The sequence below is a fragment of the Platichthys flesus genome, chromosome 16, assembly GCF_949316205.1.
Source record: "Platichthys flesus chromosome 16, fPlaFle2.1, whole genome shotgun sequence".
In the NCBI taxonomy this organism is placed as follows: domain Eukaryota; kingdom Metazoa; phylum Chordata; class Actinopteri; order Pleuronectiformes; family Pleuronectidae; genus Platichthys; species Platichthys flesus.
The window spans coordinates 1360729-1379396 of NC_084960.1; the positions used below are offsets into that span (position 1 = coordinate 1360729).

Below are 18668 nucleotides of genomic sequence, written 5' to 3' on the forward strand. Positions count from 1 at the left end.
GACTCCTGTGGGGGGGGGGGTCGCTGTGAGGCTCCGGCAGCAGGAGGTTGTTTTCCATTGTTAAGGCTCAGTCACAAATACAGAAGATTTCGAACCGAGTCGAAGAAAAGATCTGTTTCCTGTGGCGAGGAGGATCTCAGCAGGGGGTCAATCGCTGGTGAACTGTGGTGAACTCGCTGTGTGTGTCTGCTTCTGTCAACACAACTCACTCCTCTCCTTGTGCCTATAAACCAGCTCCTCTGTATTTCATCCTCGTGTGTGGGTGGTTGTATGAAAAGTTCTCAGAAGTAATTAAAGCATTTTCAACTGGATTGAAATGTTCCTCTTTGTGACCTCATTCCTTTTCTGAATAAGAATCACTTCAGTTCTGATGTTTACGTGATAATGTTCTGTTTATATTCCTGTTCACACTTAACAGACACAACAAGATTCATGTCAGAATCCTTCTCACGTCTCTATTTGATTATTGTTTCTTCAGAGTTCGACCTTTAGTCAAGTTAATCAGTAAATGTTGTTTTCATGACAAACACAAGCACAGAGAAGAAGCTTCATATGCTTAAAGCTCAGGATTATTATGACACAGGAAAAAAACTAATTTACTGAAAATTTGGGATCATATTTAACAAGCGTATATGTTGTACTTGTAAAAATATGTCAACAGGTTTTCTTCAGTGAAACGAACACAAACAATATAGTGTCTGTTTAACCTCTACCGCCCTCTACTGTCCACATCTCCCTACTACAGCTTCACAACCAGGTCAGAGGTCTCTCTGTATTTTCACAGTGGAGGATCATTAGATCTGGAATAAATATAAAACTGACAGTTAAACTAGTGAAGACATTATTATTATTATTATTTTCTATATTACTGAACTTCTCGTTTTCTAATTGTTGAGCTACCTTGGGAAACCTGGAGCTTTGATAACAAATCAAAGTTGTTGATGTTGTTGTTGTTGTCAAACTCTCACCCAACGTCAGCTGGGTTCTGCTCCAGCTCCTGACTCGACCCTCAAAGGGGTTCAGTTCATGGATTGTTATTATTATTTTAGATTATTGTTGTTACAGTAAAATAAATAGCTGCATCATTTGCACATTTACTTTTACTTGGTCTGGCCAGCAGAGGTCGCCTGGTCTCCACGTGAGACCCTGAAAGGCCCCTGACACAAACACCTAGAGACAGAGGATCAGGGAAATAGAGAGAGAGAGAGAGAGAGAGAGAGTTCCCCCAGTGGGTGAAGCGATGAATGAGGATATGATAAATATCTACAATACAAGAAAGAAATGTATATTTAATAAATTATTTCAAACACTTAAATATTCTCTGGGTTGAGATGTCGTGCAAAAATAAACATAGCTTAAAATCTGTGATGTGTCGTAAAGTGGAACTTTGACATGGAAGTGAAATTAAATTAAATAAACTATAAAAACATAGAACAATTCTTATGTTGCTTCAGTTTGTTTATAAAGAGCACTGCACTAGTATACGAAGAAGATAACAGCAGTTAATCATTCAAACTTATTTATAAAACTTAATAAAGCAAATTATATTCATGACGGTAAAAGATAAACCAGGAAGGATGAACACAAAGTTTTCTTACTTCACTCTGAACCACAGACTGTTTATAAAGGTTAAAGACTATAAGAAGTGACAGAAGCAGAAGAGGAGGTGAAGAGGAGGGATGGGGGAAAGCAGAGGATGAGGGAGGAGGAGAGGAGGAGGAGGAGGAGGAGAGGAGGAGGGAGGGATGAGAGCCGATGAGGGAGGAGCAGAGACTCAGTGTGTGTTCTCCCTCTGGAGGAGGAATCAGCAGCTGCAGGACAATGGAGCGTCTCCACCTCGGATCCTAACGGACACCGGACAGTTTCCAACCCGCGACACAAGGTAGGAGAGACGGGCAGAGGCCGCACTGAGCCCCGGCTCCTCCGGGCTCTTCTCCGGCTCCTCTGGTTCAATGTGTCCGTGTGTGTGAGGCTCCAGGAAGCGACGCGGCAAGGCAGCAGCAGCAGCGGGGCCTGGCGAACCATCCGCCGGCCTGCGGGTCCCGAACCTGCCGCTAACAGCGACCAGCACGGGCCGCTCCGGCTGGTCGCTGTTACCGGCAGTTTGAACTGGATGTGACCGACCCGATCCACCGGAGCCGGGACAAAACACCCGATAACCGCCCGCTCGTCTCCGGAAAGAACGCTACGCAGAACCCCATCGTAAATCCGGCTGTTTTAGATCCCCGTGCTTCCCCGCAGAAGTAAACACGTCCAAGGCCGTAGATTCGTAGCGCTTCGCATTCCTCTGGGTCTTTTATATAATTCGGCACATTAATTATTAATCAGATTTAGCCTCATTCAAATTAAAATCCAATAATCCCTGCGAGCACAGCGCTCAGCTCAATTGTATTGTGACGTTGGGCTAATGGTGGGACAACACGCGAACCACACAAACACATGGGCCTTTTAATGTAGTAAACAATACTACATGTATAATATACGCGCCGAATGTTTCACCACAACACAACGACTCACAATAGGTGTTAAATGTGGTGTTATTCTTGAATATATACGCTAGAAAAGCATTACCCTCCAAAAAAAGGCTGTTTTTGGATGGGGGTCTGGAGAAGGCAGTATATGGAGGATATGCCAACAAAGCCTCTCTCTCGCCAGCAGCAGCAGCCTCAGTGTGTGTGTGTGTGTGTGTGTGTGTGTGTGTGGACCTTTGCACGAGGCCCGGCCAGCAGCGTGCACAGATGCAGGGATTGTGCATGTGAACAGATGCAGTCGTTGTTATAATGTTTCCTCTGTGGAGCAGTGACGCAGGAGATGCTGCAGCCATGAGGGATTATTATCACCCAGCATATGAACACAGTGCATGTGGAGCTGCAGCGGGTCACGTGCTGACCACACACACAAACACACACACACAGACACAAAGACATATGTGATTGGTTGCATGTAAGTCCTCGGTGTGACTTGTGTGATGAGGGTCATGTCACACATCCTCACACGTCATGAAACTAGTTCCTCAGCATCTTTCTGACACAGGCTGGGTCCGGTGATGTTTTCCTGCAGGTGTGAGAAAGCTACACACTTATTTATCAGCTCAAACTTTATTGATCCACACACCAGGTTGTTACAGCAGCAGGCAGCTCAGTGTGAGGGAGACTGCAGGATCCAAAATAAGATAATAAAAGCTTTTATATACACTTCCACTGTAGTGGTTTGTGTGGAAATGTTATAAACCGTTTGTACATAAACACAAAGTTATTTCCTTTGAGCTCAGTCTGTGTTTTCTCTGAGGTGTTACGGACAAAGTACTATGGGCCCCGTTTGGTTTTAGAAGTTCTAGAAGTTTTTTTTGTGGATACTGTGAATTGAAAACACATTTCTTGATGTTAGAAATAAGAAAACAACACAAGTGCTTGAAGTGAGGATGAAGATGGTTGGTGCAGTTGTGTTGTGATGTTTTTATTTCATATTGTAGTGTGTGTGTGTGTGTGTGTCAGATTCTTTAGGCGTCTGTTCCCATGACCATTGTGTGATGATCGACTATTTGGCAAGACAATGTCACAAGACGTGCAGCGGCTGCAGTGTGTGTGTGTATGTGTGTGTTTGTGCGTCTGTCCTCCCGTGGTCAGTGGTGCCATCTGGAGTCAGCGGGGGGGCCAGGCAGGAACTGGTTCGACCTTTCCTACGTTACCCAGGATGCCTTTCAGCATGTGCTGTTTAAATTCTATTAGAAAACACCCAGTGTGTTGACGTTGTCATGGAAGTCATGAACGTGTGTTACCAGATAAACACAAACATGATCCGACTTGTTTCATCCACTTTCCGCTCGGAGGCATGTTTGTGTTTGTAGCTAATGACACCAGCGAGTTCCATTCGTCCTGTTGGAGCAGGTTTTTAGAAAGTCAGAGACAAACCGTTGATTTGGGATTAATTTAAAAAACAAGTCTTTTTAGTCTGTTTTCTGACAGATTGTCTCAAACACGTTTCTCCAGCATTAGGGAAACTCTCTGAGCTGCTGTGTGAAGTTGAGCCTTGTTGACAAAGCCTCTTTTCTATTGGTTAAAAACCCACTTGATGTGAATGGATTCAATCGCCTTTTTTTATTTACCCACGTTAGAAAAACCTGCATTTATCGGTTAGTTTAGGTGTAAATGATTTTATAAAACTGTGCCACATCACAACAGTTGTATGTTGTGTAACGTTGTGTAATGGTCCATGCTCCACTCGATCGTCCCGATGGAGGATGTGTATTGATAGATTCACTGTTGTGTACCAGTCTGTTTGGGGCAACGTTGTGTTGAGCAGCTTCTGATTGGTCCAGTTGATAAGGACCAGCACCAGCAGTAATTAATGATGACATCTTGCAGTGCAGGGCAGTGGAGAATCAGTCTTTAGTATTTGTCTTATTCAAACTGGAGGAACCAACGTATTCAGACTGTGTTTGTGTCGACGGGTGTCGAGCTACATGTTGTATAATTGTGTTGATGTAAGTTGAGCGACAGCAGTCGTCTTCACACCTCAGCTGTGAACTCTCACAGGAATCCCTCAGTGTGTTGGAGGCTGTGTCCGCTTCTGTCTCATCTGATAAACTGTTAAATTTCATATATCCTTTGAAGTAGTAAAGTACCAACCTTTCATATTTGTTGTTTCCAAAGAGACGGGCAGTTTGACCAGGATCTGTTATTGATTAGTTATCATAGAAAATGATCTATTAACGATTGATCTGTGTGTGTGATCCAGGAGGCGACCCTCAAGCAGCTCCAGGATGCTGTCCTCCCCGTCCCGCTCATCAGGAGGCGTCTGATCAACCAAACATGATGAAGACTGAGCGCCCGTCGGCCACGGGGGGCAACGGGGCGTCCGGGGGGAGCAGCGGGGGAAGCGGGAGCTCGAACCTGCGGAGTCCCTCACCCCATCGCAACGCCTACGAGGCGGGGCTGGCGGCTCTGAAGAAGGCCACCGACCACCTCAACAACGCCGCCAACGGGGGGGGCTCTGACCCGGCCTCAAAGCCCGCCCCCTTGCCTCGCCCGACCGGGAGAGGCCGGAGATATGGATCCAACGTCCACCGCATCAAGAACATGTTCATGCAGATGCAGTCGCCTGGAGACGAGGAGGAAGGAGCCAAGCTGATCGGTACGGAGCTTTGAAAACAAACCGTGTTAGGAGCAGGAGAACTGAGAGGATCTGGAGATGATCAGTAACTATTAGCTTGAACCTCTACCAACTTAATTTCAGTGTTTAAAACGTCCCTACATGGGCACTGCCATCATCCGGATCCAGTTTCCCTGCAGAACTTTCAGTTTGAGGGCAGGACGTATTGATTTCACCTTCGGGTTTAGTGATGCTCTCATTCCAAACCCTGCTCTCACACCTCCTGCTTGTGCTCAGATCTCCTGCGCTAGAGTGTTAGAAGCAACCGGAATCATACCAGCAACCCTTTGTGCCCTTCCCTCTCAGGTGCAGACCAGGCGGTGAAGCTGTCGCTGCCACGCGCCTCCAGCCTCAACGAGAACGTGGACCACAGCGCCCTGCTCAAACTCGGAGGCACGGTCTCGGAGAAGGTCAACCGGTTTGACCACAAACCAGGTGGGGAGGGCGAGAGCTCCTCCGTGGGCTTCACCAAACTGCAGGAGACCCGGAGGATCTTCGAGCAGCGGACTCTACAGGTCAGAAGGGGTCTGTGTTTGTTGTGTAAATGTTTGTGCACTTACTTGTCGGCCAGAAGTCAGAACCTGAGTCTTTGTGTTTCCTCCAGGAGAAGCAAGCGGCCACCAACCGGATCCTGCTGAAGAAGGAGCGGGCCTCGGGCTTCCAGGGCAGCCGTCTCGATGTGGTGGCCCGCTTCAACGGCTCCACTGAGGCTCTGGACCGACTTGACGACCCCCCACCCTCCGCTCCAGCTCCACCTCCACCTCCACCTCCCACTCCACCTCCTGCTCCTGCTCCCGCTCCACCTCCATCTAGTATCCCTGCTGCTGCAGCCTCGGTCGGGCCCGGTGACGCCGTCAGCCCCACCGTAAGCCAGCTCAGTGCCGTGTTCGAGAAGGTCGAGCCGCCAAGCGACCCCACTCCCCCCCAGCGTCGGTCAGCTCCTGCCCTGGCCCCGAAGCCCAAACCTCCAGCAAGAGGAGAGGCTGTCGGCAGGAAGGTGGGGGGGGATGTGTTTACCTTAAAAAAATGCAGGAAGTCAGAAAAGGCAGTTGGTTAATTTGCATAAACCAAAGGCTGTGAGCTGATTGTCTCTCTCTCTCTCTCTTTCTCTCAGGTAAAGTCGTTGCCTCCTGGTAAGGAGGCCCCCGAGGAGAGGGCAGGAGACGCAGAGCGATCGGAAGGAGTGGTGACCAGCGAGGAGAAGGATGGGTCCAGACAGTCAGGAGACCAGCTCTCCTCCATCTCCTCCTCAGCGGCTGTCGCATCCTCCTCTTCCTCCTCAGAGGCCCAACCAGGCGTGGAGGCGCAGCCAGCAGGGACTGAAGCCAGGGGCTCCAGTACGGCGGCTCCAGACCGGGAGCCACCAGCTGAGGATCTGGACGGGCCCAGCGAGGGGTCCGAGGCCGGAGCCAGGCTGGTGCAGGCCGAGGTTCACGCCTCGCTGGAAAATGGAGAAAAAGAGCCTCCAGGTTCTTCTCCCTCCTCGAAGGAGCAAGGAGCGAACTTTGAGAGGGGGGGTGAGGAGGAGGAGGAGGAGGAGGAGGAGGAGGAGGAGAACGACGATGATGGCTCGAGGAAGGAGGACTACTCGGAGGGGGATCTGGTGGATATCAGTGCGTACAGCGGACTTGGGGAGGAGGACTCTGGGGGGAGCCAACTGGACGATGAGGACGAGGAAGACGAGGAGCCGTATCAGCCCGAGTCCAGTTGTTCTGAGATTGCAGGCCTCCCCGAGGAAGAGGAGCCGCCTCCATCCAATAGGAAGATTCAATTTAGCGTTCAGCCAATCAAGGTGAGTGCTACATATCTCTACAATGCATTTCCTGAGACATCACTGCTCCCTGTAGGACTGAAGACCTGACCTCAGAGACTATATTACATTACATTACATTACATTTCATTTAGCTGACGCTTTTATCCAAAGCGACTTACAATAAGTGCATTCAAACCCGAGGGTACATACCAAGGACGACAAGAATCAAGAAAATACAATTTCTTCAAATAAGGCAAAACTACAAAGTGTTATAAGTAAGTGCCATTTAAGTGCTAGTAAAGTGTTAGTTTCAAAAAGTTGTTAGTGTTTTTTTTTTTTTTGTTGTGTTTTTTTTTGTTTTTTTATTCATTCAAGGTAAAGTCGGAAGAGGTATGTTTTTAGTTTTCGGCGGAAGATGTGTAGACTTTCTGATGTCCGGATGTCAATGGGGAGCTCATTCCACCATTTAGGAGCCAGGACGGAAAACAGTCGTGTTTTTGATGATTGTTTAGCTCGCAGTGAGGGAGCAACGAGCTGATTGGCCGAAGCAGAGCGGAGTGAACGGGGTGGGGTGTAGCGTTTGACCAGGTCCTGGATGTAGACTGGACCCGATCCGTTCACAGCATGGTACGCAAGTACTAGTGTTTTGAACCGGATGCGAGCAGCCACTGGTAACCAGTGAAGGGAGCGGAGGAGAGGAGTAGTGTGAGTGAATTTAGGTTGGTTAAAAACCAGTCGAGCTGCTGCATTCTGGATGAGCTGCAAAGGTCGGATGGCAGTAGCAGGTAGACCTGCCAGGAGCGAGTTACAGTAATCTAGACGTGAGATGATCAAAGCCTGGACCAGAACCTGCACCGCCTTCTGAGTGAGAAGGGGGCGTATTCTCCTGATGTTGTACAGCATGAATCTACAGGACTATAGAACACTATAGATATAGATATAGATATAGATATAGATCCGAGTCAGATCAGTTAATGAAGCTTTAATGATCTGTTCTTTAGTTGGTGAAGCTTCTCATGAGGATGTGTTCAACTATCCACACAGAAACTAGACTGTGACAGAAGAGACGGAAATGACTGAGAAGCTTCGCTGACTTCCTCCTTCTCTAACAGCACTGGCACGCAGTGTTGATGGAGGGGGGGGGGGGGTCGGTCTTCAGTTTCGCCACAGTGAATCCTGCTGACTGTAGCTCACTGTGTGTGTGTGTGTGTGTGTGTTTAGAAGAAGCTCTCTTTGTACTGTGTGGCTGGTTTCTCCTGCACACCCCCTCACTGCAGCAGTCAGCTGGTGGAACCCAGTGGATCGTGAAACACGTCTCAACACGCAGCGATAGAGCAAACAGTGTAGAGCGTGAGGACAGAGCCTGAGACGTCTTACAGCAGTGTGTGTCTGTGTGTGTGTGTGTGGTGACAGACAGTGGGGATCACACCCGTCATGTCCGCTCATGCACGTGGAGGAGCGAGGCCAAACGTGAGGTCGAAACTGAATTCTTCTCGTTTTCTTGAACCTTGAGACATTTAACCACCGACCTCTGTGGCCACAGTGCAGCTCAAAGTGGATCTGAGGCCTGAGGCCGATCCTCTGAAGGTAACTGCTGCAGCTGTCGTAGCAGCCGCAGCATCTGATGGGGGGGGGGGTTTATCATCAGTGTGTGGTGTGACCGGTGCTACGTTCAGAGAAGTCGTAGTAGTTGATGTTAAAGAGAAGATAACGAGTCTGTCTCTGGATGTTTGAGTCAGAACGATTCTTCTGTTTTCTGCTCTGAAGTAGGATCACACTTCCTGCCGCCGCCTCCTTCACTTCTTTATCGGCCTCATCTTCAGCGGCTCCTCTCAGAGCGAGCGCCGTGCAACACACACTGAGATCCACCTCACAGGTTCCACACTGAGCCTCGGTCTCACCCAGAAGCCCAACCCGCTTTCACCTCTCTGACGCTGCTGCCAGGGTCCGAACATGTCCATTAACCAGAGGGTCAGAGGTTCGATCCCCGGCATCTCCAGTCTGCGTTATTCTGGGAATTAACATTGATAATAAAGCAGTGTTGTCTGTTGTTGCTTGAAGCTGTGATGTCATAAACTGAACAGGTCCTGACTAGAGTCACACAGAATACACCGGTGTTTCCTCAGAGTGCCTTGCTTCAGCCTCAGGGCAGGCGAAAGCAGAAGAGTCTGAATCCTCGTGTTGGAACGCTCTTCATGCACATCACAGTGAGGTCATATGGATCATGGGTTTAGCTTCCAGCCGGCGTCATGCGGAGTGAGCGAAGCCCTGAGACCCGGAGCTTGTGTTGCATGTTCACAGACGTGTTCTGCTGCAGGGAGCAGAGCGACCGCCAACAGACGCTCTGTCCCGACATGTCTGCTGCTCAGCGTCAAAACCTGTTGCTCATCGCTGCGTTAACGTCACGAGTCCCTTCATCACGCAGAAGTCCGACCTCCGACCTCTGACCTCCGACCTGCAGCTGCTGAGGAGCTGACATGACGGTTCGATCACGGATTGATCACAGGCTGTGGAGAACCTGATGCTCGGTCCTGCATCTGTCTCCAGCTCACACACACTCAGTTGTGTAGTACAAGTGTACCTCTGTCAGGTGGTTGGAATGTGGCAGGGTGTGTTTGTTTTCTCTGGGGAAAAAAAGAACACACACACAAACACACACACACACACTCACACGCACACACACACATGGGAGTCACAAGAATCACAGAGCAGACCTTTGTTTGATGGACCCCCCCCCCCCCCCCCCCCCCCCCCCCCGGTGTGTGTATTTATAAACTCACCTGATTTCACACGACAAACACTGAGTCCGCTCTGCTTCAATGTTTTCAAACAATCTCCAGCCAATCAGGTGCTTCGGCTCCACGTTAATTTTTATGTTGTTCATATTCACACGCCTGTAAACACATCACATGACCACTGTGCCGGTGCAAACAGGAAGTACTCGACTGTCAGTTGCAGAACGAGCCGGGCTACAGACCAGAAGCAGCAGTGGTGAAAAGTGAGAGCAGGGATTTGCAGAATTGAACTGTGAGCTGGGACAACAGACATCACAGACAGAGCAGTGTGCACACCGAGCGGAGGCCGAGCCGAGTTCAGGAGATGTCCACAGAAACAAGTGGAATCAGACCTTTGTGACAGTTGGACCCCAGTGATCTGGAGACTGTGTCTGACTCCAAACTCCAGAAATACAGAACATAGAGAAGCTGGACACCGTGCACGTCCAGCGATGAGCCTCATGCAAGAACATCTTCCTATTCTTCTCATAATGTCTCCTACAGTGAGTTTGTACGAACATGACACAACATATTCAACGCACACCTCTGGTTTCAGTTAAGTGTGTAAATGATGCTCCACTGGAACCTTGTATATCTTTTTGTAATTTCTATAAAATAATGAAATATACAATCCAACAGTGAAAAACACCTGAAAACTCCAAACCAGGAAATGGAAGGTGGTGGTGAATGAGTTCCACTAAATCAACAATGGTTGTGTGTCTATCGGCTGATATTATCAAACTAGCTTTGTGTTATCAAAAGTCCAAAACTCAAAGTTGTGTCTAACAATCAGAACTAGAAACGACTCCTGATCCCAAACCGCATCTGTCAGCGTGATGATCGGAGTGCTTCTGGATGTGTGTGATTTGTTGTGCTTCTCTGAGGCCTCTCCGGTAGACACACAACCTGCAGGAACAAACGCACAACAGGAGTTCAGAGCGGCCGCTCAGCTTCTGCTGCTTGGGCCTGGCTTCCCTCCAGCTGGCTCCTGAATGGCCAGATTATGCAGTGGCTGTCAATTTTAGGAGGCAGCATCAGGTCCGAGCCATGAGGGTTATTGTGTGTGTGTGTGTGGGGGGGGGGGGGGTCATTAAAGCCCCCGTCCTGCCCATGTGAGTCAATAAACAGTTATTTATTCTGTTCATGTTATCTATGCTGCACGGAGCCTTTAGGGAACGAGTCACGCTCGGTATGAAAAGTTCACTCAGCTCCTTTAGCGACTAAAAACATTTAGTGACACTCAAATCAATTTGTTCATTTAAATCGTGTCTATAGAGAAGTGTTATTGAGATGATCATGTTTTATCTGGTGGTCTGCGTCAGGCCGGGGGGGGGGGGGGTTAAGGGACAGTCTGTTTCAAACTCGCAGTGATTCGTTCTAGAGCGTCACATGAGCCCAGCTGCCCCCGCCAAAATAAAATGCACATTATTGTTGCAGTAAAAGTGGAAGACCATGTGACTGAAGTGATGAACGGCTGAATTTCAATTCCCTGTAAACTGGACACCTTTAAACCGAACCCGACCTGCTGACCCTGGATTCAATAACCAGTCAGCGTTTATTTCAGATCCATTATGATGAAGTTATTTTCTATAATGAAGAACTTTACTGCACCCACCCAGAGAAGTGCTCTTGACGTTTCACCTCCTTTAAAATGAACAAATCTCGAAAAGCTGTTTGAACTAAGGGCGGCACGGTGGAGCAGTGATTATCACCGGCAGCTCACCGCAAGAAGGTTCCTGGTTTGAATCCCGCCCCTTTCCGACCGACTGAACAAGACCCAGCAGCAAGTTAAACACAGTTCAACACATTTCTAGATTCAGTCTGAACATAGAAATCAAGGAAAAAGATGCTTCACCTCACTTTCCACATTACCTGAGAATAATTATGATTCATTGATATTTTTAAATGTAAATAACAGGAACAGCTCATAAGTGATTCACTTTCATTGGTGCCAATGCAACACACAGAGCTTTGACTGTGACACACACACACACACTTTTAAGTTACTCAACAGGAAGGAAATATGACAACAGGAAGGAGTTTAACAATCACTCCCCCTGTGTGTGTGTGTGTGTGTGTGTGTGTGTGTGTGTGTGTGTGTGTGTGTGTGTGTGTGTGTGTGTGTGTGTGTGTGTGTGTGTGTGTGTGTGTGTGTGTGTGTGTGTGTGTGTGTGTGTGTGTGTGTGTGTGTGTGTGTGTGTGTGTGTGTGAGACTTTGAGGGGAATATAAATAATACTGCAACAAGCACCTCCTACACATTACAGCCTCTGGCTCTGTCTGTATGTCTGTCTCACACGCACACACAAACACACACCCTTACACACACACACACACACACTCTCTCTCTCACTCACACACACATGCTATCACATATTAGCATATCTTCCAGACAGGGACTGGGAGCAAATCGGTTCCTGTGCCAAAGTCACACTGGGCAAGCCTGTGGTGGTCAAGGAAACGGGTCATGTGATCAGAGATGGTCAGCGAGGGGGAAAGGAAGCTGACCTTCTGGGGGGGGGGGGGGGGGGCAGATCGAGAGCAGGAGAAAGGATGGAAGGAAGTGTCCTTACTGAATCTGTCTCATAAGAGCAGCAGGAACATGTTGTGTTTATATCCTGCACCACGGTTCATGTTTATGTAACATGCACAGAGCTGTGGCTCGGGGGGTAAAGAGGGTCGTCCACCAACCTGAAGGTTCCAGTCTGAATTCTGAGATGCAAGCAAGATGCTGAACGCCATTAAGGAGCTTGTGTTCCTTCTCTCTGATGCTGGTGCAGAGCAGCTGATGGAGGAGTTTTCAAAGTGAAGCTGTCAGAGTGGGGCTGGTGATGGAGCTGAGGACACGGCTGAGGACATGTGATGATGTCATTTTAAAACATGGGAAGTGCGTGTTACTGTCGTTGTTGTTGTTGGAACTTCATGAAACAAGTTGTTCCTCTGGAAACGATGACTGAACCAATCTGGATGTCACATGACTGCTCTCATGTTTAACACCTAAGATTTAAAATATGGAAGGAATAATGTAAAATCAATATTTAGTTTGTTTTCTTTGTGGGATCTTCACGAAGGAGCTCCTCAGGGAACCTTCTGAGTGCTCTACAGTGAATAGAGAAGCAGGTCTTTTGACATCCTTAGGAGCTTTGCACCTTTGACCTTTGACCTGTCTTTAGGTCTTCACCACCTACTCCAACGAGGACTACGACCGACGTAACGATGACGTGGATCCAATGGCCGCCTCGGCCGAGTACGAGCTGGAGAAGAGAGTGGAGAAGCTGGATCTATTTCCCGTTGAGCTGGAGAAAGGTACAGACACACACACACTAACACACAGACACACACACACACACACTTTAACAATCTTTGAGTGTCACTCAGTCAAGCCTCTTATGAAAAGCACACACACACCCACTGACAGGGCGCTGCTGGGCTGTCTGTCTGCCTCGGCTCCATAATCCCTTGATGGGATTGAATTTAGCGCAGATTAGCCTAATTAGCAGCAAGGAGGCCGTGGATTTGAACCAGCAACCATCCATGACAGCTGCTCTTAAAGCACAACAGCCACAAGACTGACGAGTGATCAGCAGCTTTGAAAAGTAATGGAGTTTATTTATTGGTTTGAGCTGGGTTGCATTATGAATAAAGTTCAAATGAATACACATCAGATGTAAAACAATGTGTATCTAAACACAGATGAATATGTTGATGGTTAATATCCATGTTGTGTGTCTGTGTGTGTGTCTGTGTGTGTGTCTCAGACAGCGACGGCCTGGGCATCAGTATCATAGGAATGGGAGCAGGAGCCGACATGGGGCTGGAGAAACTGGGGATCTTCGTCAAGACGGTGACAGAGGGCGGAGCCGCACAGAGGGACAACAGGTACACACACACACACACACGTCTCCCTCTGGTGACACACACAGCTACACACTCCTGCTCTGTGTGTAGAAATCAATCTATCACATCTGATTTGTACAGCCCATGTTCACAAATCCCAGTTTGTCTCCTCATCCTCTGAGTCAAAGTACCAGAGAAACTTTACTAACAGTCAAGAACCCTCAGAGTCACATGTGAGGATCCTCATTGTGTGTGATTGTCATGTTCATCACCATGTGTGGGTCATAGAAAGTAACCACGTGTGTGTTTTCCCTGGTGAAGGATCTTGGTGAACGATCTGATCGTGGAGGTCGATGGAACCAGCCTGGTCGGAGTCACTCAGACCTTCGCTGCCTCCGTCCTCCGCAACACCACCGGCACCGTCAGGTCTGTCACACACACACACACACACACACACACACACACACACACACACACACAGACACACATGTATTTATACAGGTGTGGAAGGTTTTTTTAGTTTAATGCATTTTGGACAAAATAAGGTTATCTTTAGGTTCACGGCTGCTCTGTGTTGTTTGTGTTGAGTTCTTTAACCTGCACGATGGATGTCGGATGTTTTCAGGTCTGTCACCGGTGTGTGTTGGTTGTTTTCCAGGTTTGTGATTGGCCGGGAGAAGCCGGGCGAGCAGAGCGAGGTGGCCCAGCTGATCCAGCAGACTCTGGAGCAGGAGAGGTGGCAGAGGGACATGATGGAGCAGAGATACAAACAGTACATGGACGAGGATGAAGAGGTACACCACAAGTTTGACACACACACACAACATGATTCGCACAAAACTCTGTGTGTGTGTCTGTGTGTGTGTGTAACAAAATGTCATCTGTATGTCACCACGTGGCCTGAAGCTCAAACCTGGTCCAGCTTCTCCATCTTGTGGTCAGAGAGGGTAACAGACTGTGAGAGCGTAAACCTAAATCAGAAGTTCTTTATTGTTTGGCACAAAGACACAAACTACTGTGAGATGGAGCCTTTTCCTTGATTTCTCAGATAATAATGTTATTTCATAAGGGGCCTGATGTTAATCTCTGCCTCTCAGGCAGGCGAATACACAATGCACAAGTCATTGTTATACAAACTTCACATTTATAAGGTCCTGCACAGATTCATTGTGCTTCTTCCCTCGTCTCTCTGCAGACGGGTGAATACGCCACAGACGAGGAGGAGGAGATGAGTCCAGTGTTTCCAAACTCCATCGAGGTTTTCGACCTGGCGGAGAACCAGGACATGATGTCTCCTGAGGACATGGACCCCGAGAAGCTGGCCCACAAATTCAAGGAGGTACAAATATGAGTACATATATTTTGCCAGGTTTAGTCATTAAGGAACAGATTCATGAGCTCTGCTGACTTTTTAGTTATTTTATTCATTCATTCCACTTGTAGTTTAATGGTCACTGACTTCTATCTGGGATTTATCCCCCCCCCCCGTCTGCAGCTCCAGATTAAACATGCAGTAACGCAGGCGGAGCTCCAGCTGCTGAAGAGGAAGGTAAGAACCCTCAAACATGCAGCTTCTCTTGCAGAGGAGAATGTGCACGAGCATGACGTCAGTTCTTTTTGTGTTTGAACGATGACTTACCACTCGCTCTCCCTCCCACGCACCTCCCCCTCCCTCCCACGCTGACTCCCCCTCTCCTCCAGCTGGCTCACGCGGAGCAGGACAAGTTGCGTTGGCGGATGGAGCGAGCTCAGCTGGAGCAGAACATCCGGGACAGCAAAGAGAGGATGGAGAAGCTGGAGGGCTACTGGATGGAGGCTCAGTCCCTGTGCAAGGTAACTTGTGAGCTTCATGGAAGAGTTTGGTTTGGAAAAGCACAACTAATAAATTAATTGTTTACTTTCACTGACCGTGTGTGTTTGTGTGTTTGTGTGTTCTCAGGCAGTGGATGAACACCTAAAGGAAACCCAGTCTCAGTACCAAACCCTAGAGAGGAAGTACAGCAAAGCCAAGAGGCTGATCAAAGAGTACCAGCAGAAGTACGGACGGACAAAACAATAAAGCTTTGAGAAGTGTAAATGAAACCAAAACTCAAGTGTGTGTCTGTGTGTGTCTGTGTGTTGCAGGGAGATTGAGCACCTGAAGAAGGAGACAGCTCAGCGTCGGGCAGAAGAAGAGAGCGATGCGACGCACAAAGAAGAGACGGACAACCTGCAGGACAAGGTCAATGTCCCTCTGTGTTTCATAAAGATCCAGTTCTTCACATTAATCTTTATTTACATGTTTTTAACTCGGATCCTGAGCTGGTGTCTCTCTGGATCATAAATACTGCAGCAGTCTTTTTAAAATCTTTTTAATAACCCGAACGCTGACTTGTGCATTTTCCCTGAGGCTTCATCACTTCTCGTTTTAACGGTGCCTCTTCACTCTTGGCAGTGACGTCCTCTTCCTCCTCTTCCTCCTCTTCCTCCTCTCCCTCCTCTTCCTCCTCTTCCTCCTCCGTACGCTGCAGTTCCTCTGCAGGAGCTCATTTAAAACATGTTCAATATAGTTTTCGTCCACATCTATGAGATTATTGTCTTCTTTTTATTATTAATATTATTATTATTATTAAAACTTTAAAGATTCTTAAGTCCCTGACAGACAGAAGATGGAGTATATCTCAGTCCAGGCATCACAGAGGGAAAATAAACATTCCTCATCTATTAATATTGATAATTTAACAAGATCTGCAACTTTAAACAGACTGACTCATCCTCCACTTTGTTGCTGTTCCAGATTTCAGACTTGGAGACCAAAGTGGACGCTCTGAAGACGCCGCCCAAAACCTCCTAAGCTGCTGCTGCTCGCTGCCTCCTTCCTGTGAGGAAGAGGAGGGTTCTGCCTTCATCACGACCAGGACTGTATTTCATTCCAATCAACCATTTACTGCACAGACAGGGAACGACGGGGGGGGGATTAAATGATGACAACTGTAAGAGAGGAAGAGGAGGGCGACGCACGAAGAGGAAAGAGCTTCTCATCTGTCAGTAACCAAATCCCTGAACGCACCAATCGGTATTACCCACAATCCTCCTTGTGTGTCCACCTGGCGACCGGCTTGACCATCAACACAGAAAACCACATTCAGCAGCTTGTACTTAACTTGTGGATGATTTGCTTTTCTTTCACGTCCTCTCATCTCAACGGACTCCAGCTCAATTTATTTTAAAAAAGCGCTTTTAATAACCAGGCTTGTCACAAAGTGCTTTACACAGCGGGCGAGCACGTGAGTCAGAAGAAGAGGACGGAAGAGGTCGAAGGTCGCGTGGTGGTCGTCGTGCTGCTTGGGAACCGGACTGAAGATTCTCCTGAAGATTCTCCTGAAGATTCTCCTGAAGATTCTCCTGAAGAGGACACGAGTGTTGTTTCATAACTGCGAGGACAAGTGACCCCCTCATTTTTAAAAACTCTCATCCTGGGGCGGAGCCTCTGTGGTCGGGATGACCCACGATGAAAACTCTTTAAAGGAAAAAGCCACCACCGAGGAACTGAGGAGCAGAACAACCGATGTGTTTCTGATCGGTGACCAACTGGGAAGCGACAGAACTTAGTTTTTCTATTTCTCTGGGAGCGATGGAAGGAAGCAGGCAGGACTGTGAACTGGTGGCGTTCTGTTTGTACATATTCTATACGTGTATTTAAAAGTGTTTAAACGGCTAAAGCAATTGATCGGGTGTGAGGTGGAGCTGTGAGCGAATGGGCACGTTGCAGAAGGTTCAGTGCGTTTCATCTCTTTCCATCCACACGAGGGCCGACAGGGTGTGAAAAGTCTCATATGTGCTTCTAGAGCTTCTGTATATTAGTTGGTGTTTCTCTGTGGGTTTACATGCACTCCAGCGTCCTGAGCTCCACCATCGCCCTGCACCACATTCCTGAGATGTCGCAGGAAAACATCGATTTCTCTTGAAAGAGCAGAATCCGTTGGGTCTGTTGTTCTGAGGCCACGTCCCGAGCTCAGGTTCCAGGGTCGATGGAGAACATCCACTGAACTCCCACAGTCAGAGAACTCCTCCGAGTCAACTGTTCAAACGTTTACCGAGGCAGAACAACTCTCATTGGTTGAGGTAAACGTAAGTGGGCGGGGCCAAATGTTCCTAACCAATAGTGTTTCTGAGTCAGATATTGATCATCAGACTTCTGATAACAATATAATTAACAGTATTCTCTTTTTCACTTTAATATGCTGCAGGAAACAAAATGAAATGTCATTATGATAGATCTTGTCAGTGTTGTCTTCATGACCTCAAACATTAGTGTTTCTGTTTCCTTTTACTAATATTACGGAAATGAATTAATACGCATATTAACTCATAATAGCAACCAGGTATTTGTGGACATTGGACGCTTGAATTATTTTGAACCTTAAAATAAACAAATCAAGTGAAATCAAGTTTTTGCCAGCACACCACATTCAGTCTGACAGTCAAATATGATATCCTATTTTGCGTCTCTACATTTTGTGGTATTTCAATTTTAATATTCAGATGTTGTCAAATGTCAAAAGTATGTTTTCCCTTATTCATAAAGTTTAAATGAAGTTGAAATGCAGGCGATCAGAAGCTGACGTAAATCAACTAGAATATTATTCCAGTATTTGACCTGGTTACACAGAACATGTATTTATCTGTGATATTTCATCCTAACGGCCGGAAGCATCAAATTCAATTGTCATGAAAGAAAGTATTAAAGAAAATATTTGACACTAACAATCAGTATTTGTACATAAATGACATAGAGAGTAGAGATTACAGTAGATTCTGACCCTTTGTAGATGTCACATGTTTCACTGAGTTAAATGTGATGATTGAACCCGACATATATTTTAAATTATTGAAAAACAATGAGTACAATCAACTTAAAGAAATATCTACACTAAACTTCACATATATTTTAAGATCTAGATCAAATTTATTTTGTGCAACCACTCAATGATAAATTGAAGAAGTGTAGTAGATTCCACATCGTTCCTCACGTGTCGTCCTTTGATCCACAGAACCAGTTTCCCCACAACAGAATGGAAGATGGACCAGTAGGGGTCCAGTTGTGCTCCTGTGGTGACAGTAGTTTAAATATTTTATCCAGTGGTTGATGAGGTTCCCAGTTGTGTGTCGATGG

The 18668-nt window shown here is 47.3% G+C and overlaps 2 protein-coding genes across 4 annotated transcripts in view; both read left to right on the forward strand.

Annotated features, from left to right (window-relative positions):
* The window catches only part of carhsp1 (calcium regulated heat stable protein 1), an 8492-nt gene extending 8181 nt beyond the window's left edge, over window positions 1-311 (forward strand). For all 3 annotated transcript variants that reach the window (XM_062408389.1, XM_062408390.1, XM_062408391.1), the window contains exon 5: window positions 1-311. This exon is cut by the window's left edge and continues 691 nt beyond it. The gene's annotated coding sequence lies outside the window, so the exon portion shown is untranslated.
* Window positions 312-1677: 1366 nt separating this feature from the next.
* On the forward strand, window positions 1678-17943 carry LOC133970860 (neurabin-2-like). The gene is made up of 15 exons (XM_062407963.1): window positions 1678-1882; window positions 4738-5133; window positions 5458-5666; window positions 5756-6148; window positions 6266-6943; window positions 12850-12982; window positions 13435-13555; window positions 13835-13939; window positions 14172-14307; window positions 14709-14852; window positions 15009-15062; window positions 15215-15346; window positions 15453-15550; window positions 15638-15734; window positions 16290-17943. Exons 2-15 carry the CDS (start codon window positions 4812-4814, stop codon window positions 16344-16346), a joined length of 2679 nt encoding a protein of 892 aa, XP_062263947.1. The 5' UTR covers window positions 1678-1882; window positions 4738-4811; the 3' UTR covers window positions 16347-17943.
* Window positions 17944-18668: the final 725 nt, after the last annotated feature.